We start from the raw sequence: 21,988 nt of genomic DNA, 5'->3' as shown, positions 1-21,988 counted from the left end.
GACTACAACCCTTCCAAGAGTGAAAGAATCACATCACATTTTAAAAGCAACATGGGCCAAGACAGAGACCCAGAATGAACCGCAGGAGTCCTGACTTCAATGCTGCCTCTCCCCCATACTTTGATGGGGAAGCTTTTGAAAAACTTCACAAAAACTTAAGCCATTGGGCTGGGGATTTAGCTCAGTGGCATAAGTGCCTGCCTTGCAAGCAGGCAGTCGTGAGTTCAATCCCCGGTACCGGTTAAAAGGAAAAAAGACAAAAAAAACAAAACAAAAAAAAAACTTAAGCCACGTTGCTCTGTAGCACTCTGAACCCTGGGTAGTAACTAAGCTCACCCAATGACTTTGGAGAACACCAATGCCCTGGTCCTATGTTAGAGCATGTAAATTGCTGGGTTGGAAACCAGACACCAGGGTTTTGAAGGAGCCCAGTGCAGCTAGGAAGCCACCACAGTGAGAGCCACCAGCGTTTCAGGCTGTGCTGCTGTGGCGCCCTGACAGCACCAGCACCTGAGAGCCTGGTTGAAGCACAATTTTTTTCTTGCCCAACACAACAGCTACAGAATCAGAAACTGGGGCCCGGCACCTCGTACTTTAACAAGACCTCAGTGGTTGCCATGCATGCCCAAGTTAGAAGACCACTGTCTTAGCCAGGTGTAGTGATGCACACCTGGAATCCTAGTACTTCGGAGGCTGAGGCAAGAGGATGGCAAGCTGAGCCTCAACAGGCAGTATGATGACCCCGCAAGAGCCTCTCTCAAAATAAAAGATGTTTTCAAAGTCGAGAGACATAGCTCAATGTGAAGGCTCTAAGTTCAATCCTCATTTGTGCTAAGGAAGGCATTTATTTTTATGGAAGCCACTGTTTCTCTGTTCTGCTAAGGTCAAAATAAAAACATAGGTATAAATGGCTGAAGTCACAGTTTACCAAAGATGCCACTGACTAGGTGACTGGGAAAAGTTGTGGGGTCTTCTCTTCAGGAGGCTTCAGGACAAACAGTCCCCATGACCTGTCTGGACAATGACCGGGTCACCTTTCTGCAGTAAAAGAGGCAAGATCAGGAAGGCTCTACTAAGAAAGTCACTGAGCTGGGCTGGGCTGGGGCTCAGCAGTAGAGGACTCACCAGCACACTCAAGGCCCTGGACTCCATCCCCGGAACCAAAACAAAAAGTCATTTAGGATACTCAAACACAGGACAGCAAACCTCTCACTGCACATCCCAGGGTTACACAGCCACCAAGCACTTGCCGTATTTCCGGGAGTCCATCTGTTTAAACAGTGCGATCAGGTTCTCTGAGTAGTTGATTTTCACCTCAAAGCGGGCTCGGGAGATGAGTATGCATTGCCCTTTGACGAAGCCAAGGGATGGAGCCAAAGGGAGGCCAGTCTGTCCCTCACTGCTGCCATCGACCCCTTCCAGTGGCTGCAGGGCGACTGTGCTGAGGCGCTGAGCTGCTCTCACTGTAGAAGAGGAAAGGTTTGTAAGCGATAAGGGGGGCAACATGGGTGACTTCACGTGGCCCCAGACTGCTCAGATGGGCAAGGAAGGAGGGCAAATGAACACAAGGACAGGAAAGGCACTGCTCCATCAGGAAGGTTTACAAATGTCCTTTAATTGGGACTTCAGGAAGGTTTACAAATGTCCTTTAACTGGGACTTCAGGAATCTCAATATTTACTAGCTAGGCTAGGGTTAGACGCAAATCAGATGGCTGTAGCTCAGGAGTTTGAATTAGCCTGGGGAACACAGAACAGTTTTTGTCTGTCTGTCTCCCTCTGTTTATGTGTACATGTCTTGAGCCAGATCCTCCCTATGTACTCTAGGGTGACTTTCTACTTGCTATCTTCGGCCTCAGCAACTTCACACCTCAGCTGATCCTTGTCTCTTAAAAAAAAAATTGTACTAAAAATTGTATTAAAAAATATACAGGGTATATATCCCTTCTACTTCTTAAATTTTTCAAATTTAAAAATTTAGAATCCAGAAATTAACAAGAGGAAAAGAAAGCACACCAGGGTGAGTCAACTTATTAGGTAATTCCTGTTGTTGTGTTAGAGAAGCCATAAAAATTAGCACACTATAATCAACCATGTAATATTCCCAATCACTACGCTATCAACCACTTGGAGAACTAGGGAATGAGAAACAGGACTAATAGGCCACAGATGATGGCTTTGAACATTATTCTCTTTACTGCATGTACTTTATGGATCAAGAGATTTGACTGCACATAGTTAAACTGTCAAAAAATACAAACTGAATTGGAAGCCAAAACTACCATATAATGATATTTATGAAAAATGTAAAGTACATGCTGAAAAAGAATATTCAGATCATGAATAAGGGGAGAAGATGTAACCAACTCAAAATAAGAGGCAAAATGATAGAAAACACTTGGAGTAACGTCATTATCACAATAGTCGGAGAAATAAAAAGCCATTTTACCAAAATTGCAGGATTAACACACACACACAACCAATTAGAGAGCCTGGGGATATAGGTGGGTAGTAGAACACCTGTCTACAAGACCTTAGGTTTGATCCTCAGCATTGCAAAAACATCCCTCGTCCTAAAAAACTGGCACACACACACATACACAAAAATATTCGGCATTCATATTGCTAGTTGGACATTAAACCTTTAGGAAAAATTTGGCAGTAAACACACGGGTTCATAATGATTTAACTTCTGAGAGTCTATATCAAGTAACAAGTGAAAATAAGTAAACTGGCACATAGGAATGTTCTGTGTAAATGCAGATCTGGAAAAACGGAGCAAACTAAACAGTAAGCAAATGATTTAAGGAATTTATGACACATTCATACAATGAAATGTTATGTAGCCATTAATTTTTTTAACCAAAATATTTTGGAAAAGACAAAAGTACAAAAAATAATATTATGTTCAATAATTTGAAATCATTTTTTGAAGGTCATAATGGTCCACCGTAATAACAGCCACATTTTCATCATGCAATTAACTGTTAACATTCATTAAAATAAAAATGCTTATGTTGGAACAATAAAAGAAAAAATTAAATATAAATGTGTTTCTTTTAGTGCACAGAGACAAAGCTGGAAGGCAACAATCAAAATGTTAACAGTGGCTGGGTGGGAGATTTAGAGGGCAGTTTTTCTTCTTCACATGCCAGTATACTTTCTGTATGTTCTACAGTGAATGTCTGGTAGAGTTAGAATCCCTAGGGTGGGTATGGAGCTCAGGGGTAGTGTGCTGGTCCAGCTCGCAAGAAGCCCTCGGTCTGCTCACCATCACAGCAAAAAGAAAAAGAAAAGCAAGCCCAGATGTATACCTAAAGAAAGATTGACAAGTCTTGTTATATTATACCAATAATAGGTGTAATCAGGCTGAGGTTAGAGCTCAGTGGTAGAGCACTTGTCTAGCATGCATAGGGCCTTGGATTTCATTTTCTGGTACTGAAAAAGTATCTACTTAAAAGACACAATAATTGGGGGCTGGGGATTTAGCTCAGCAGCATAAGCGCCTGCCTTGCAAGCAGGCAGTCGTGAGTTCAATCCCCAGCACCGATAAAAAGGAAAAAGACCAAAAAAAAAAAAAAAAAGATACAATTGAATTATTAATCTATGTGAAACCTGGAAATATAAGGACAAATGCACAAATCCAAACTCTTTGCAGGAGGAGATTTTAAGGTTTATAGAAGAGCCAAATACTATTAGTAAATTTTATCTAAAAGTTACATAGTGAATTTTATGCCTGATAAACACTGCTTTCAAAGCAGTGAAGCACTACAAAAAGCAACCTTACTACCCAGAAGAAAATTTCCAAAAACGGAAGACATCTAAGTCACCAAACACTGTGGTCAGAGAATAGGAGTAAAAAGATGACAAAGTAAAATCATTACAGTGGAAAATTGCTAGTCTAAAATTAGCAACACCGAGAATCTAAAATACCAGTTGCTAATCTAAAATCAGCAACACTGAGGATGCCAGGTGTCAAAACTTGCACTGGTCACCTACAGCCCTGGGTCTCCTTCCAACACGGAAAAAATGAATTTAAAAAAACAGGGCTTCCAAAAAGCAGCAGAGTCAACGGGTTACATGATGTTCCTTTAAAGAGCCCTACAGCTCTGTACCGCAGAATGTCCCTGTGACACTGAGCCTTTAAAGCTCTGTAAGCAGCCATGTGCTAACTGACTACACCACTGGAGCCCCTACAGCTCTAAAGAAAATGAGACAGCTGTGCATGGTGGCGCATGGCTGCCATCCCAGCACTCAGGAAACTGAGGCAGGAACAGCCTGAACTATATAGCAAGACTCTGCCTCAAAAAAATAAGTAAACCAGGCATGGTGGCACACACCTGTAATTCCAGCACTCTACAGGCTGAGGCAGGAGGATCACTTAAGGGTCTAAGGTAAGACTGGGTTACACAGCGAGTTCAAAGCCATCCTAAACTACTAGCAAGACTCTGCCTTTAAATAAAATACATCAAGTTAATGAGATCATTAAGGTGGGTCCTAATCCAAGATGACCAGTGAGGGGGACAGGGGCTAGAGCTCAGCCACGTAAGTGCCTGCCTGGCAAGTGCAAGATCCTGAGTTTGATTCCTGGTACCAAAAAAAAGAGAAGCACATAAGATAACTGATCACTTTACAGGAGGAGAAATGACACAGACACAGACACGGAAGGCGTGTAGTTCAAGTCAAGTTGAGAAGCTGTGGAAGACGGCAATCCCACCTGCACCTTAGTCTCCGCTTTCCTCTGTGACTGTTGTTCACGCCCACCCGAGTCTGTGTCACGCTAGATCCAGAACCAGGCTGCGGCAGTAGTTAGCAAAGAGTGGGACAGTTCACGAAGCAGAGCCACACACAATGGCACGTGCCTGCAACCTCAGCACTGAGGGAAGCCAAGGCAGGACGATCGCAAGTTCAAGTCCTACTTGAACCACTTAGAATGACTGTCTGAAAATTAAAAAAAAAAAACAAGCTTTGGGCCGTGGCTCGCCTCCGGGTTCAGTCCTAGCACTGGGGAAAATAATAGGGCTGCACACGCAGCTCAGGGGTACAGCTCCTGGGTTTATAATCTAATACAGTGGGAGGGGCAGGAGTGGCGGCGGCCAAAGAGAGAACCAAGGAAGTTTACAGAGGCTGCCCCATCACCCCTCAGAAACTGTACTGGTGAGCACTGAGAGGTCTACCTTGTACCCCCAATCTACAGCGACGTGATCTGAGCACACACATCATTTCCCTTCATGATCCTGCAGGGGAAGTGGGCACAGAGTGGTCAAGGACAGGGATGGATAAAAAGGGACAAGAGAAGACCCAGGGCTGCCTCTTGGACAGTGGTGTGCACCCGAGCACCTCAATAAAACCACTGGTACAGGACAGTCAACAAAGTCTCAGAAGAAAGTGGTACCACCAGGGGCTGGCGGTGACAGGACACATGAGGCTGGAACCGGGCTGACCCCGTATTAGTGACTCAGCCTCTTGCTGACTCAGTTTCCCCATGTGTAAAATGGTTGACATAAGGAACAAGCATAACTGAGGAGCTTAGAATAGCACAGCAGACAGAAGGCACCATTTGGTGCTGACTCTTGTTAACATTAGTGATGACTTTCACCTAAGGAGCCACCTCTCAGGGCTGGCTGGAAACGACACGGGAAGAGTGCTCTGGAAGTCCTTGTCACCTGTAAGGACACACGTCACACCCTAGGTCACACCCTAGGTCACATCCTCCACTACTATGGGCAACTTCCCCGCGCACAGCGCCCTCCGTGGTGGCCATGATGTGTCCACTTACTCAGGGCGCTGTAGTCAGCCATGCTGAAGTTCCACGTCTTGCTGTTTGGATCTGAAATAAAATACACAGATGGCCGCTGTTTTCATCTGTACTTGGGCACTCAATCAAAGCTTGTGTTCTGAAAATGCCAAATTCAAAATAGTGGAGCAGGAAGTCCCTACTCATTTATAAAATCCCCACAGAAGACAAATAGCAAATGTCCATAATAATTCAATCCAGGCCCTGGGACATTATGGGCCTTTCCTAACAAGGCTGAGAGCAGAGTTAGGATTAGAATCCTGGGTCCCCAAATCCCGATATAGTCAAGCAATGTGACAAGAGGGATGGCTGGGAGGGGGCAAAATGGGCCACATCTGGCCATCTCCCTCACACCAAAAACCCAGGGCCTATTACTTAACCTTGCTGCCAAGCCATTTTCTTCACTGAAGCTGAAAAAAATCTGCATACTTCAAAAACTGTATTTAAGCTCACATGCTACAATTATCTAAAACACCTGGCAGAGGACTGGCTTCTCAATGAACGCTCAGTGGTTTTCTCTGGCCAAGAGAGGACAGCTTCTAAATTCGGCAGCTGTTGGAGACAATGTGTATTATAAAGGGAAACGCTGGCTAAAATAGAAAAAAATTTTAATAACTGGATGGACAGAATGTGCCAATGTACTCTCTTAATATTTATGAGAAACTGTTAGATTAGAAGAGAGTCTATAAATAGGAAAAACATCTGCAGAACAAAAGCCTCATTACCATAAATTCTACTGGGCAGACTCTTAAACACAGCAAGGAGCTCCTCATTGTAGCCAATCTTCACTGAAAATCTGTCTCCCTCCCTTATGCATATCCCTCTTTGGGAGCTCACTGCTTTCTGCACTGAGGTCCTTGACTTTTGCTGGAGTTCTGCTTCATGGATGTCAGAAAGGCTCTGCCCTGAGGTGGATGGTTTTGCAATTCTGGCTTCTAATTCCGGATCCCTGGTGGACTGGCAAGACCAAGAAGCTGGTGTCTCCTGGGAACTCTTTGCTTTGGCTGAAAGTTCAGGAGTTATGTTAGCATCAGATGTCAATTTTGTCTGATGTGAAGCCTGAGGATGACCTTGACTGATCTTAGAGCCAAAGAGTTGCTGGTTAGCGACATTTGGAGGACTCAGAGCCAAGGGTGGAGAGAGCCCAGGAAGAGCCATCTGACGTGATGGGCCCTGGTTTGGGCAGGCAGTGGACATCTCTTGGCTCTTCCATGTCCCCTTCGCCTGCTCTGGTGTGCTGAGCTGAAACTGGTGGGAATTATGAGATCTTTGGTCACAAGATGAATGATGGAGATTCCGCTGCCTGAAAAGGGCATCATGGCTCTCTGGCTTAGAAGGCCCCCTGGGGAAACTTTGGGAAGGGCCTTCCTTGTTCTGGGAAGGGTTGGCAGTGACAGAGGAACCAGGGCCTGTGCTCTGAGGCTGTTCTGTTAAAAGCTTTCCAGCTCTACGAGCCAGAGCCTTTTGTCGATTCTCTTCAATCTTTTTCTTCTGCTCCTCTGTAAGGGGCAAGGACATTTTAACAAGGAAATGCTTATGCAGAAATGTCAACCTTTAACTGGGAAGCTGGAAAAATCTGTGAAAGAAAAAGGATCAAAGTAAACATTAAATTCACCATATTGATTTTAATAAGTTTTATCCCAGGAAATGTATAAACACAAGTAAAGGACATACTAACATTGCTTTTATAATTCATAATTGCATACCCAGGGATAGTATTATATATAGTATATAATGATCCTGATGGAAAACTCAAAGCAAAAAAGATATTTCAGCTCCAAAACTTTTCTCCTTCCTACTCCCCACCCAAGGTAAATTCTCCAATCCTGAAGAGCTCTGCCATGCAACCTAAATCCATCACATAATGAGAAAGGTGACATTTTAAACCAGCAAGGATAATGGATTAGACAGAAACAGACCAAACAACCACATCGCCTCTTGACACTTGCCACAATAGCCTCTTTCCAGCCTAGAAGAAGAAAGCAAGCATTAGCCTCACACAGAACACGCACTAAATTCCTGCCTTGTTGTCAGTGCTCCTAACATCCTTGGTCCATTGATTTGCATATGGCCCAGTGCAAGCCATAGTAGCTGGACTTTGTGCCTCACTCCCAAAACACAACAGCAAGTGGCTGTTTTGGAAGAATAAGACAGGCAAAAAAAAAGCAATGCTTTTACAAAATCCAGATGTTACAATGTTTTACAAAATCCAGATACTACATAAAGGTGTAATATAGGAAAGGATAAAAATTCCACTGTAACCTCAACAGTCATAAATAGCTACTGTTAATTCAGCAACTACAAGTCCAATTTTTTCCTATCACATACTTAGGAGATAAAGGTATTTATTACAAAGCAGGATAACTCTGTACATTGTATTTTGCACTCTACTGTTTTTCAGTTAACTTATCCCAGACATTTTCTTATGAGCTGGGTTAGCTTTATATCGCGATTCAGAATAAACCTCTACCCAAAGTCACACTTCGTAATGCCTAAAATGGTAACACAGGGCGTACTTCACTAGTATTGTTGGGCCTCCAAAAGAAGCTGCAGGGTTCAAAGGTTTTCTTCCCTGCTGGGCCTCCCTTTGGACACAGCTTCCTAAAACACCCTCCCTCAGAGACGTTACACCTCCAAACACCAGCAGTTAGGAAGTAGACACAGAAAGGCTTTGCTCGCAGCGCACAGCAGCTATGTCTTCGGGGTAACACACCGCTGCCCAACTTTCCAAACAGAGCTCCGAAACGCCCCAGATCCAAGGCCAGGTGAGCTAAGCTCCACTAATCAGACCTAAAGCTTCAAGCCACTCCATCATATGGATAACTCTCTCCCTATATTTCTGGGGACCTGTCCCAATTCTACTTCCGGGGCGCTCGTAGCCCCAGTTTTCTGGTAAGGGGTGCCACGCCCCACCCCGCCCCTATTATTTCCACTTGGACTTTCCCTCCCCTTGGCCTCTCCCTCGCCGTAGCATTTAGTATCGTCCGCCTCAGTCGCCTTCCTCTAGTTCCCTTTCTCACCTGCAGAGGTCTAGGACCGGAGCTGCCTTCTCAACCGATATTTAGCCCAAGGGCGTCTGCACAACCCTGCGGAGCCAGTTTCCTCTTCTAGGTGGAAGGTTAGAGCTGAAATTCAAGCACCGCCTGCTAGCCTGCCTTATTGCAGCGGCCGGGCCAGGAAGCCGCGATCACCACCGAACTACAGTTCCCAGCGGGCAAGGCGGCCTAAATTCCGCTTCAAATAATGAGAGTGACGAGCCGAGTACTGCAGAGCCTTCTGGGACTTGTAGTTTTTTCAGGAGAGATGCCATGGCGAAGGGAGGAAGTGGTGCACCCTGGGAGTTGTAGGTCTTGGGTTAAGGTTAGGGGTAGGGTTACCGCAAAGATTTAGCCAGAAGCGGACTCCTGAAAGTCAGGCGCCTTGGTGTTTCCAAAACTGGAGTTTTGCTGTCAGACATATGTCCAGAGGGCATTCCAGACACCCAGTCTGATTTGGTAGCACTGAATAGAAGTATCTACCGGGGCATCCATTCCTAGTAGCGATATTCTTGCATGTTAAGCCCCACTCCCACCTTCCTGGACTTTGGAAGAATTAGCTTTGTCATTATCATTGTTACTGTCTCATCATCAGTCATTGTGTTGAAAGTTAACACAAATTATTTCGTGTAATTCTTGCTACAACCTGTGGAACACAGACTCGTAGCCTCATTTTAGAAATGGGAAAACAGTTATTTCCATGTCTTTCTCAGGGCCTTATTAAGCTAGTTTGGAATTCTGATTGCAAAGCCCCTGCTTTTATTGGACACTTTGAGGATTAGTTTACCCCACCCCCCATTTATGAGCACCAACATCCTTTGCAACCAACTCATTATACGTTGGTGGTAAATACTATCACTGTACTCACGAGAGTACTCATTTAAAAACAGAGGTAGCTCTTTACTTAAAGACTGACAAAAAAATGGCCAAAGTATTTTAGGAAAAAGGAAGCACAGCAACTGTGTGTAGTTTGATTTACTAAAAACAAGAGAAGGAAAAGCAATCTCTCCTGCAGATGCACATAAACAGCAAAACGATCTGAGAAGGAAACTCAAAAGCTCTTTAAACTGAGAGGACAGGATGCACATTTCAACCTGTCAAGTTGTATTTTTCTGAGTTATTTGAATTTTCTTATAGTGACTTGAAATAATCATTTTTAAAAATGGTGAATAAAAGAGTTTTCGGCGCAGTTAGAAGACAGAATATAAAGTGGCCTTTATTTTAAAGATGTGGGGAGAAACACCATGACCACCAGGTCCTGGCTTTCTCTGTCGGACACGTAGTGTGGGGAGCATACATATAGCTTTGGTCTGGGGTGGTGCCTAAAGGTGCATTACTGATGGGCCAGTAGACGATTGGAACTCATTTTGCGCCACAGCTAACTTGCCTAGGGGTGGGGAAGAGGACCTCAAGGTAAAGCCCCTTGGTTTGACCTCCCACTGCTGTAGTAGCTTATCTAGGGCAAAATCCTTTCAGTGAAGACATTGATTGGCCTATGGGATCTAAGTGAGGTGGATCAGTTGACCAATAGAAAGCACTGAAATCTGACCTCTACCCCTTTTACTGGGCCTGTAAGCCCAGTGACTTTGCCTTCATTTTCTTTTTTTCTTTTTCTATTTTATTTATTTATTAATTGTCTTTTTGAGGCAGGTTCTCACTATGCAGTTCAGGCTGACTTTGAATTCACTTTGTAGCCCAGGCTGGCTTTGAACTTGCCACAATCCACCTGCCTCAGTCTCCCAAATGCTGGGATTATAGGCATGCGCCACCATTCCTGGCTGCCTTCATGTCTTAACTGGAGAGATGGAAAACAATACCAACCTTGTTAAATCTCCTTACTGTTGGAGTTGAAGGGAGATAAAATGGGGAAATGCTCAGTGAACTGTGGAATCCAAGCACAGATGGGAGAGGATGTTGCTATTATTCAAGCTAAATCTTAGCTCTTTCATTTCTCCAGAGCCAGCTCCCATTTCCTGCCACGTACAGCACTGTGAATAGAACCTAATTAATGGACACCTGCCCCTGCCCCTTCTCCTCCTGTCCCCAGCAGGCAGCTAATTTGCAGAAAGCTGGTGCTCTGCACTTCCCCCTGCTTGTCACCCAGTCATATGATACTCCTCACTCTCCTGGCCTTGGTCCGCTGGCTTATAATATAGTATACATTTTGATATATGTTATGAGGTTGTGGGGACGAGTGGATCCTAATTTTGGAGGCTGCAATGCCTACAAATTCTTGGATCTTACCCTCAGGAATCCAAATTTGGTAATTCTGGAGTTGGACCAAAAAATGTGATTGCATTTGTGGCTCTAGTATTCTAAAGCATGAAGAATAGGGAATTAACGTAATAATGCAGTATTTAAAAAATCATCCTCAGCAAGTAAACTAATCAGGGTCCATTCAATAGTCACATCTTTTCCTTTTCAACTGCATCATCTGTTGAGGTTTCACTATACAAAGCTTGTAAGAAACTCTGTATTTCGGTTCTTCAGGCAACTTATAATCAAAATTCATTCTTTGAAAAAGTATAAAGGCCTAGAGGAAAGCACAGGAGTCAGGAAATGAAAGTGGAGAGAAAGATAGTAAGAGTAGTTGAGTTCCAATTTAACTTTGAGCTTCCCAGCAGTCAAAGCAAAAATGTTAAAAAGTTGAACAAACCTTTAACGTGAACAGCACAACCAAAGCTCACAAATGCCAACCAGTTAAATGGTACCAAACTGGTTTGAAACCTATCCTGGTTGCCTTAGAAACAGATACCAAAGGACAATGTGATGATTAGTCTTTTGTTTTTTGTTTTTAGCTTGAGACAGGATCTCACCATGTAGTTCAGGATGGCCTCAAACTCACTATGTAGTTCAGGCTGGTCCCAAACTCATGGGAATCCTCTTGCCTCAGCCTTCTGAATGCTGAGACGACAGGCATGTGCCGCCATACCAGGCTGTGCATATTTTGTAAAGCTAACCCTTTTTTTCAGATTGTACTGTGTTTTACTGATTTAATCTGAACGCAGATTTCCTTCATGAATTGTGGAGCGAGTTTCATCAGCTGTTTGCTTAGGAATTGCTTCATTTACTGTCTGATTTCTGTCACCAGCTAGTATGAAGGCTTTTGTCTGTTTCGCTCCGTGGAGTGAGAGCCAGAAGTGAATACACGGCACTCACCAGCTGAGATGTCGCCTGATTATCCTGTCAACTCCCCAGAAACTGGTTTTTGTTCTGCCTTTTTTTTCAGTTTTTATTAGTGCGTGTTAGCAGACACAATGGAATTTGTACACGTACATAGCACATATTAAAGCTTTTTACAACCCCTGTTCTTGTCTCCTAAATTTTATTATTAAATATAAAAACCTTAGAGTTTATTTTACAATTTTTAATGTTTAAATGGATTTTATTTTCTTTTTTTAATGTTTGACTGGCTTTTCTTTTTAACTAAAAATTTTTTTTAATGTTTTACTGGAAACTACATTTATTTGGCAAGATAAAAAGCTATTTTTTTCCTAAAAGAGATGGTGGTAGGGGAACAAAAAGAGTTAAGATGTGTTATATATACATACTAATTCCTCATGAGGAATATAATCATTATGCAAACATGTGCTAATAAAAATTTTAAAATAAATTCAAAGAGATAAAATCTGGTAATCTTTAGTCCATAAAGCCAAAATATGGCTCACACCACTGTAAGAGAATCCAGAGATAAATCAGGTCCAGTTCTATCCCTTTACAAGACTGCAGTATTTGGAGAATAGAGGAGAAATAGTTAGAATTGCTAGATTTAACAAATGTCTCAAATATCTGTCCCAAATATTGCATGGGATATAAGTATAGTACCAAAAAAAAGGGTTTGTTGTTCATCTGAAATACAACTAGGGGTGCTGTATTTTATCTGCAGCCATCTGCTCCTATTAAAAGTAACTCAGGACAAAGTTTGGCAATAAACGAATATATATGGATAGATAGCTGCAGATATGTGGCTGTGTTGGACTTTTTAAGCTAGAGACTTTGAGCCCAGAACCTTTTGCAAGCTCTACCACTGAGCTTCAAGCTGGTCTGCCCACTTTTCTTTGTGGTGCTCGAGATGAAACCCACGACCTCACACATGCTAGGCAAGCGCTCTGCCTGAGCTCCCCATGGCACTTTAGAGATCCCTGAGTTCATAGGTGAGAAAATGAGATATGGATGCATCTTTGCCTGGCAATCGGGGAGGAGAGGGAGGGGAGGAGAGAGGAAGAAGGCGTGTCATCTCTTCTTATGAAGACCCTCATTCTTCTGGAAGTGTGAGGCAGACAGACCATGAGTTTGAGCCCAGCCTGGGCAATTTAGTAATTTAAGAAGATCCTGTTGGCGAAAAAAAAATTTTTTTTTAATTTTTTAAAAGGCTGGGAATACAGCTTCATTCTAAGGAAGGCTCTGGGTTGAACCCCCAGTTCTGAAAACAAAAGAAAATGAAAGAAAAAAAGACTCTAATCCTGTCATGCCAGAGTCCCACCCTTATGATTTTACTTAGCTTTAACTACTCCTATTAGGCCCTATCCCCAAATACGCTGAGGATTAGGCTTTATAGCCGTGCCTAAGGGTCCAGACCGATAATCCCAGCACTCAGGAGGCTGAGGCAGGAGAATCACACATTGGAGCCTAGCCTGGATAATTTGGTGGGTTAACAAAACCCAAACTCAAAATATAAAAACTCAAAAATAGAAAATGGATTGGGGCTATAGCTCATTGTGAAGGCTCTGCATTCAGTCCCTAGTACTGAAGAGAAAGAAAGAAAGAAAGAAAGAAAGAAAGAAAGAAAAGAAAAGAAAAGAAAAGAAAAGAAAAGAAAAGAAAAGAAAAGAAAAGAAAGAAATGAAAGAGAGGGCTTAGTTTTGCACATATGAATTTTGGGGAAACACAGCCCTATGTGTTGCACATACACATGCACACACCCCTTTCCTCCTTGGGGAGCAGCCTCTCTCCAGGGCTCACTTCAGGCAGAGTGCAGGTGGCTTTCCAGTCTATGTCTACCAGGGACCCTCGTGGAGGGCTCAGTGTAGCCAAGTGCAAGAGGGCTTGATATCTCCATAAGGGTACACGATCTCTGGCTGTGCATTGTCAGATTGGTGCACAGATCCCATGAAAGGCAGTTGGACCCTCAGTAAAAGGAAGCCAGTGCTTGAGCCTGAAAAAGTCCCATTAGAGGTGAGAGCCAAATACAGAATCATGCAACAGCTCTGCATGTGAGGCTTTTGTGCCTCTGCAGCCTCGCAGCTCCCTGGGTGAAAGGTTGTCTGTTCTTTTTCTTTTTTTTTTTTTAATTTAAAAGAGAAAAAGAGGGGGAAAAAAGCAGTAAAAGGGTACAAGAAGTACAGAATTTCAAGAAAAAAAATATACAGTAAGAAATCACTAGTTAATAGATTACATATTGTCATCTTAGAAACAGTGGTCCGAATTACAAAATTAAAGCATACAGAGTGGACATTCATACAGTGAGATTGCAGACAGTTCTATTCAATGATCCAACAAAAACTCAGTAATATGGTTTTTTATCCTACACACTTAAATATACATGCAGTTATATCCTTTAGGCTACTTTCTTTTCCTCTTTTTTTTACAATAAGAATTACACTTTTTGGGTTTTATTACTCCCACAGTTCTTATTACTTTTTTTTTTAAGAGAATAAAACCAAATGTGACAAAACAAAACAGAGTCAGTTAGAACAGAAGGATGGACATAGTGTATGATGCAAAAATAGAATACTAGGTGATCAAAAATGTTTACCATTATGCCTCTTGCTATCTTGAAAAGAGTTGCCCATATCATCAGGTATAATAGAATTGAACAAAACAGTACAGAACAAGACCAATGAAACCTACACTAGAGACCTTACAGGACTTCAAAAGAAGATAATAGTCAAACCATAATGGGCATCATAGTAAATCTTATTGCCTTCAAAGTGGTTGCCTATACCCTCAAACTTGATACTATCAAACAAAACAAAATATAGTAAAATCAGACAGAACAAGATAGGGAGAGCAATACTGGGGTTCAAATCAGGTTAACAGGAAAACAAAAAAGTTACTGTAATATATCCCACTATTTTTTAATTTAGTTTTCCCTTAATTAAAAAATAAGAAAAAATAAATTAATTTAAAAAGGTGGGAGATTGAGATAAAAGAGGACATAGTAACAGAACAACACAGGTCAGAACTGAACAATTTAAGCATCATTGTATTTCACCACCAGATAACCTGACATAATAGTAGTCACCATAGTGTCTCGTTCCTTGAATTATTTGAGTATAACTTCATATACTATAGCATCAAACATATTAAGACAGTGTGAAGCCATTCAAGAGAATGTAATTACAGGGTATTTAGAACCAGCTAACAGAAAATGAACAACAGTTTCTATATTATCTCTTTGCCTATAAAAAATTTTGTTTATACTATCACATATAGTAAAATATAGTAAGATACAACATGTTAAAACCCATGGAAACCAACAACAGCTTGATGGAACTTCAAGACAAGATGATATTAAATCAGCACTAGCTATTATGATGTCTTGTTTTCTTCAAAATTGCTATTCATACTATCACAGACAATGAAATCGAACAACCCAGATTAAAACCATTCCAATTAATGAGTGAAAACATTATATGGCTTCAAACCAATATGATTGGGAATCATGATTACCACATACTTTTATGTATTCTTATCATTTCTTACACTAGGGAAACTATTCGGTATTTATACATGTGAGTTTGATTTATCTCACTAATGAGTATGGTCTCAAGCTGCATCCATTTATTTATAAATATCTCATGTGATTCTTTTTGTAGCTGAGTAATACTCCATTGTATAGAAATACCACATCTTTTTTATCCATTCCTCAGTTGATGGACACTTAGGTTGTTTCCAAGATCTGGCTATTACAAATAAAAATATGGAACGCTTCACAAATTTGAGTGTCATCCTTATGCAGGGGCCATGGTAATCTTCTCTGTATCATTCCAATTTTAGTATATGTGCTGCTGAATCCAGCACTGTTCTTTCTCTTTCTAGACAGTAACTGCCCTTCCCTGTTTCATACCGGCTTCGGAGGCTGTTAACCCAGGAGACCGATGAGGAGTCAAAGTACTCGGGCGTCTCCCGAAAGTTACTATGGAAGCAAGGGACAAACAGCAGTCACACCATGTAGGTCAGCTGTGGCCCTGGATGTACAGTCCCCTCGCTCCCCCAGCCTTCCAGCGTTCCTCTGACCTTGTTATTCGTGAGTCAGGGTTCTCCTGCTATCCTTAGGAACTGCCCTTTGCCTCTGGACAGGTTTGTTTTGGAAGGAGAGGGGGAGGCATAATTTAATCAAAATCAGTCTCTGTTGCTTACATCCAAAGATGGCCAACTCCTGCTTCTCAGGTCAGGCTGCCTGCCTTACCCCTTCCTTTCTCTTCTTTCCCGTCCCTCCCTTCCCTCCTCTGCTCTTTCCGTCCTCCTTCTTCCCTCCCTTCCTTTATTCCTCCTTCCTTCCTTTCTCCCTTCTTCCCTTAGAACAGTTAGTGGAGAGTTTACTATAAAATACAGGCGGACACACAGTGGCAATGATGACGAAAAGATCCGCGTGGTGTGAATTTGTCCTTCTCAGGTGCAACCGAGTCCCTTGGGATTCCACAGCATCACTGGGTTTTCTGGGACCCGGAGTCCCTCGAGGACAAGCACGGCATCTAACACATATGCTTTCCAGCCTACAACTCTTAATTCTCCCCCTGGTGTACTCTGAAGCCCAGCAGATTAGCCAGCCCAGGCAGAGAGGACAGGCAGGAGGGGCAGGGTAGGGGCCACAGCGCCCTAGGACCCATCCTAGCCCTGAATCACACAGACCCACAGTTCCCGCTAGCCAGTTGCTTCACAGCATACGCCTGACACCTAAACTGGATTAATGTGTCCCCAGGGAGCTTCCCTGCTTATGATGTGAGGCTGGGCTTCCCTCTTCCTCCTTCGATGATTCCCTAAAGAGGGCCCAACAGCCTCTGGAGAGGGATTTTTTCACAGCCATCTCAAGGGCATGTACACCACCACTCGGGTTAAAGACACCTAGAGCGTGGTGACAAGTCTTGGAGCGGAGCCAGCAGATGCCAGTTCAGCATGGATAAGGAAACTCCCCTCTCCTCCCTGCACCAGTCAGGAAGGCATCTGCATATCCAAGGCACAGAGGAGCCATGCGGAGGTTTATAAGCCAAGAAATTCACCTTCCTTAGCGATTGTTCCGTTCTGATGGACTTAATTGCTTTGAGTCTGACAGTTTGGTTTTCTCCTCCTCTTATCTGCCTTCCTCTACTGCCCTCCACACAAACCCTGAATGTAGTTTAGTGACAGAATCCGCAGAAGGATTCCAGCACCAGGCATCCCATGGTCTGGTGTGAGGGCTCTCTGAATATCTTAATTTCCCTCACTGTTTGAGCTTGCTAGCTGTGATTACTTCACAAGTCTCCCTCTCAAATCTGGCGCATTTTCTGCTGGGACGATTTTGTACATTTTTTTGCCAAAAGCATCCCTCTCGACACCCTGTTCCAGTTTTCTTAGACTGTTAAGCTGTCACTTTTCCTGTTCCTCCAATATCACAAATTTCACTTTATTCTTGCATTCATTCATATAATCCCAGAATGAAAATTCCAGGACCTAATAGCCTCACACTGTGCAAAGGTACTGGGGCTACAGCAATGAATGTGAACCCAAAGATGTCCCCTTTGCTTCATAGAGCTTGCAGCTATTTAAGGAAGAGGGGAAGATGAATGTTAGTGATGGAAAGAACCTAAGCAGCAGGCCCAGGTCGAGACTGAAAAAGGAAGTACTTTGAGAGGTCAGGAAAGGAGGCCCCTCAGGGAGGCACTGAACTGAGACCGCAGGAGGACAGGTGGCAGCTGCACAAAATCAGAAGCAAACAGAAGCTTGAGGTGAGTTTGAGAAGCTGTAATGGGGCTGTCATGACTGGGGTGAGGAGAGGAAAGGTCCCAGGTGGGTGGGGGGCTCAGAGGAAGGCAAGGCAGGTGATCTCTGGGTCCCGCAGGCTACGGGAAGAAGTCTAGATTTTGTTCTGAAGGGAGTGGGAAGCCACTGGAAGGATTCACACCAGAGCAGGGTGAGCCAGTGTTCAATGTGTCTTCAGAAGTTGGCTCTCGCTGCAGACTGGCGCGTGCCCTGCAGGAAGCCCAGGAGTAGCCACAGCAAGAGCCCGGAGAACACCCGCACAGATGGGCCTGGATGGTCAAACTGCAAGGCTGTTTGGGTAGAGTGTCCATCTGTTTTCTTTCGCTGATTGAATGATACCAAAGCTGAATAAGTTACTGTTGGCTCACGTGGAGGGCCCGGGGAGCTTCTCACAGGTGAGGTCCCAAGGTTAAAGAACACACGTATGTGAGACTGAATCAGGAACAACAGCAGGCGGCCTGGAGCAGAGCAGGGAGCCAGAGCCAGAGCTGCCCATATTTTTATTGCATAATTCTTACACAGGTTGTTATGTCATGTTTACATTCTTACATAGTGCTGTGACCAGGCATGCGTGTTTACCTGCGCTGAGTCACGGTTACACAACTGTACCCCACTGCGTGCCTGTGCTAGACAAGCCGGGTCACATCTTCAGGTCCTTAGATGCCCCTGAGCTTTGAAGCAGTCTGAGTGGTTCCCCACAGTTACAAAGAAAGGAGGTTTAGCTGAGTGTGGGACCCACGTGGTAATCTCATACTTTGGGAGCCTGAGGCAGAAAGATTGAAAATTTGAGCCCAACCTGGGCAACTTGGCAACTTAGTAAGAGCCAGTCTGAAAATAAAAAGTGGGCTGGGATGCAGCATGTTGCTAAGACCCCAGCCCCTAGGAATCCTTGACTCCCCAAAGAGTTTTATTTTGGTTCGTGGTTCTAGTCCAAGCTCAAAGACTCCATCTGGCGATGATGATCTTTATTGGCAGAGTCTTCAGGTGATGCAGGAAATACACATGAGATCAGCCCAACTGGCCTGTGTAGCAGATCAGCTCTTGGAGAACCCGCTCACAACTAACACAGTAATCCATCGCCTCTGATAGATGCCCGCTTATTATCTCATAATGAAATTAAACTAAGCGTGAATTTCACAAGCAACAAACTATATCCATGGCAGAGGGAGTCTCCAGCATCTCTTCTCCACCTCTGAGTCCAGCACATTCTCCATTAGGGGCAACAGACATGAAATTGACTTAAAAGTTTCCTATGGAAGATTATTTTTTATATAGTGTGTGGCTTATTCACTTCCTCTTCCTTCATATCAAACCCACGCACCCTCAACTACTGAGCTGTATCTCCTGGCTTGTCTTTGTTTTTTGAGACGGTCTTGTTATGTAGTTCAGACTTGCCTGGGAGTTGCTGCTAGGAGGCCCAGTCTGGCCTCAAACTCATGATCCTCCCGTCTCAGACTCCTGAGTGGTTGGGCTGATAGGCTTGCACCACCATTCCTAGTAATAGGCAGTCTCTTTACAGAAATATGTTAGAATAATTATATTCTTTCGTGACGACTGTTAAGGAAAAATGAAGAGTGAAGGGAACCAATAGCTTTTTCAAAAGATGTAGATTACTTTGGAGCTCAAACAGCTAATCCAGGATGCTGCTGTAGAATTTATGACAGAGGAAGGTCACCACCCCTTGCTCAACAGTCCACTTCTGATACAATTTTATTCATCCATGAGAGATTGTCCACATGGCGATACAGGTCCATACGTGTGAAAATTTACCTTTGGATTAAAAGTCGTTGACCAGTTGCAATATCCCTGCAAACCAGAAGGGGGCAGACACGATTCCATGAAAGCTTGCCTGGGTCTCCCTCTGTCCATCCCACCATTGTTGAGCCCCTCTCTTCTTGATTCTGTATGTTTGTGTTTTGTCTCTTGTGTTTCTATTTTTCATTTTAGGTTGCATTTACTTACTGTTTGTCTTTTTTACTCTCTGCTTCTCTACCTTTACACCCAACCTTCCCAGATCATGGAACTAAAATTTATTTTTCAGGAGTTTGCTGTTTGCTTGAGTTCCTCCTGGTTTGGGGTTTCAACTCTTTTAGTTTTGGTTGGTTTTTGTGTTTTAAGACAGGGTGTTACTATGTGGTCCAGATTGACCTTGACCCTGAACTTGCAGCTCTCCTGCCTCAGCCTGCCAAATTCTGGAATTACAGGCATGCACAACTACATCTGGCCTGAGTGTAGCTCTTAACAGACAAGTGAAAAATTTTGTATTTTCCTGCACCACTCTATCTGCGTTCTTATTTGCCTATTTTTTTTTTAACTTCTATAGCTGAGTGGTCTTACACAGAAAAAGAAAGGGAGACACACCTGAACCAAAAATGAAACAAGATACAAGCAAACAAAGGCCCATTCAGTTAATAAAGAATTTCAAGAGTAGGGGAAATTTTACCAGGCCTTGTGAGCTGGGCCCTGTCTCCATGGTCATTCAGACACTTAAATGACCACTGAAACTGTGGAACACTACAGGATTTGGTGGAAAAGCAACTCCTTCCTTTCCTTACTCCAATATTTTTTACTGTCAAAAGATTTCTCTTGGCATCCACTCCAAATTCTTCCAAATTCAGATGGGTTTTGTTCTCAGGAAGAAGCAGCTTGAAGGAAGCTCGCTGCTATTTTGTGCTCCTGTTGACCTGGGAGTTCAGACCTCGGGTGCTGAGGACAGAAAGCTGACTTGCTGTGGCAGACAGACGGATGGATGTCTGCGTTTGATGGAGGCACTCTCAGACCAACCCAGGGAGGAGGAAACATCCCACTCATCATGAATGTAAATTATCCTAATTGAGTGGTTGAGAGCATGAGGCCTTTCTAGATAGTTTACAGTAAGGGACCTCCCTCTCCTGGATGCAATAATGAAAACCACGGGCCATCAGCTCCATTTGGGAAGGAGCATTAGCATCGCCTCCACTCCCCTCACTGGCCCTTAGCATGGGCTTCCAGGAAATCAGCTCCCTCTTAGCAGGCAGTTCAATGTTATTTGAGTTTTTATTTTATTTTTCTTATGTAAGCTTCTGAAAGAGCAAGCTCACTCTTTCTTAACCTTATGTGAATAGAAAGCGCTGTGAAGTCCAGTAAACACTCAAAGCCTTCAACGCTTTCGGCGCAGTCTGGGTGACGGAGGTGAACCCCCAGCTCCTGACGCTCTGCTTCCATTAGGCATCAGTTCCAGAATTCCCTCCTGCGCCCCCTCCAGCTAGCTACTAAATGTCCTTGTCTGCTTGTAGCTATTTGCCTTTTGAAATGTTTAAAAGGCCCATTTCATACGAGTGGAGAAATAGTCTTTTAAAATATTAATTTAAAAATTATATATATATTTTTAAAATATGCAATTCATTTACATGTTTCTGACTCTGTAGGCGTACAAAGCATATACAGTAAAATGTTTCCTTCCTGATGAGACAGATTTAAAACCTAAACCTATATGAGCTTCTGAGTACCTCATTTGTGTGCTCCCAATCTAAGGTCCTATAACTAATTCTGTATTCATAATTTTGTGATACTTTTTCTTTCAATGTGATCTTCCAATTCTGTGTTTTAGTGACCCAAGACCTTGACTCTGCTCTCCTCTCATCCCTGTCTATCGGCTGTCCTATCCCCTTCTAGTACCAGCCAGTGCCATTCATTCCTTGTATATTCTCCAGATGTGTTTTACATACATTTAAATCGAAACTTCTTCTCCTTCCTTTCTGTACGAATGGCAGTGTGCTACATGCATGGCTCTGTGCTTTTCTGCTTGCATTTGTCTTATTTTTTCCAGTATAAAGATTGAACCCAGGGTCCTTCACACTGAACTACACCCTTAGCACATTTTTAATTATGAGTTTTTTTGTTGATTTATTTTTTTGGACAGGTGGTTTCCTAAGTTCCCCAGACTGCGTTCAACCATATGATCCTCTTACCTTGCCCCCTCAGAATGCTGGGAATACTAGTATGTGTCACTATGTTCAACTTCTGTTCTCTTGAAGTAAGTTGATCTGTTCACATTTTGGTTTTTTCATCTATCATATAGAAATAATTGTACCTACCCCATATAATTTCTGTTATGCTTAGATGAGATAATGTAAAGCAATAAAACCATTTTATGGAATATGGTGATAATAAGTGTAAGTTACTTTTCTATTGTTAGTATTTAAAACGGGTTACAAA

The 21,988-nt window shown here is 43.1% G+C and overlaps 1 protein-coding gene and 1 non-coding gene across 2 annotated transcripts in view; both read right to left on the bottom strand.

Annotated features, from left to right (window-relative positions):
- Smarcal1 (SWI/SNF related, matrix associated, actin dependent regulator of chromatin, subfamily a like 1) overlaps window positions 1–8,998 on the bottom strand; it is a 49,712-nt gene extending 40,714 nt beyond the window's left edge. The window contains exons 1-4 of the mRNA XM_013160147.3: window positions 8,816–8,998; window positions 6,521–7,371; window positions 5,778–5,828; window positions 1,251–1,463 (exon numbers count right to left, since the gene is read on the bottom strand). Of these exons, the coding sequence (XP_013015601.1) occupies window positions 1,251–1,463; window positions 5,778–5,828; window positions 6,521–7,313 (1,057 nt within the window). The 5' untranslated portion in view covers window positions 7,314–7,371; window positions 8,816–8,998. The remainder of the gene's footprint in view (window positions 1–1,250; window positions 1,464–5,777; window positions 5,829–6,520; window positions 7,372–8,815) is intronic.
- A 6,748-nt stretch (window positions 8,999–15,746) lies between these two features.
- Window positions 15,747–15,853, bottom strand: LOC111753429 (U6 spliceosomal RNA). The gene has a single exon (XR_002788224.1). It is a non-coding gene; the product is annotated as a U6 spliceosomal RNA (small nuclear RNA).
- Between the last annotated feature and the right edge of the window lie 6,135 nt (window positions 15,854–21,988).

Source organism: Cavia porcellus, unplaced genomic scaffold, assembly GCF_034190915.1.
Source record: "Cavia porcellus strain 051 isolate PalLab524CR breed Dunkin Hartley unplaced genomic scaffold, mCavPor4.1 scaffold_26, whole genome shotgun sequence".
In the NCBI taxonomy this organism is placed as follows: Eukaryota; Metazoa; Chordata; class Mammalia; order Rodentia; family Caviidae; genus Cavia; species Cavia porcellus.
This window is presented reverse-complemented; position numbering and strand designations above follow the sequence as displayed.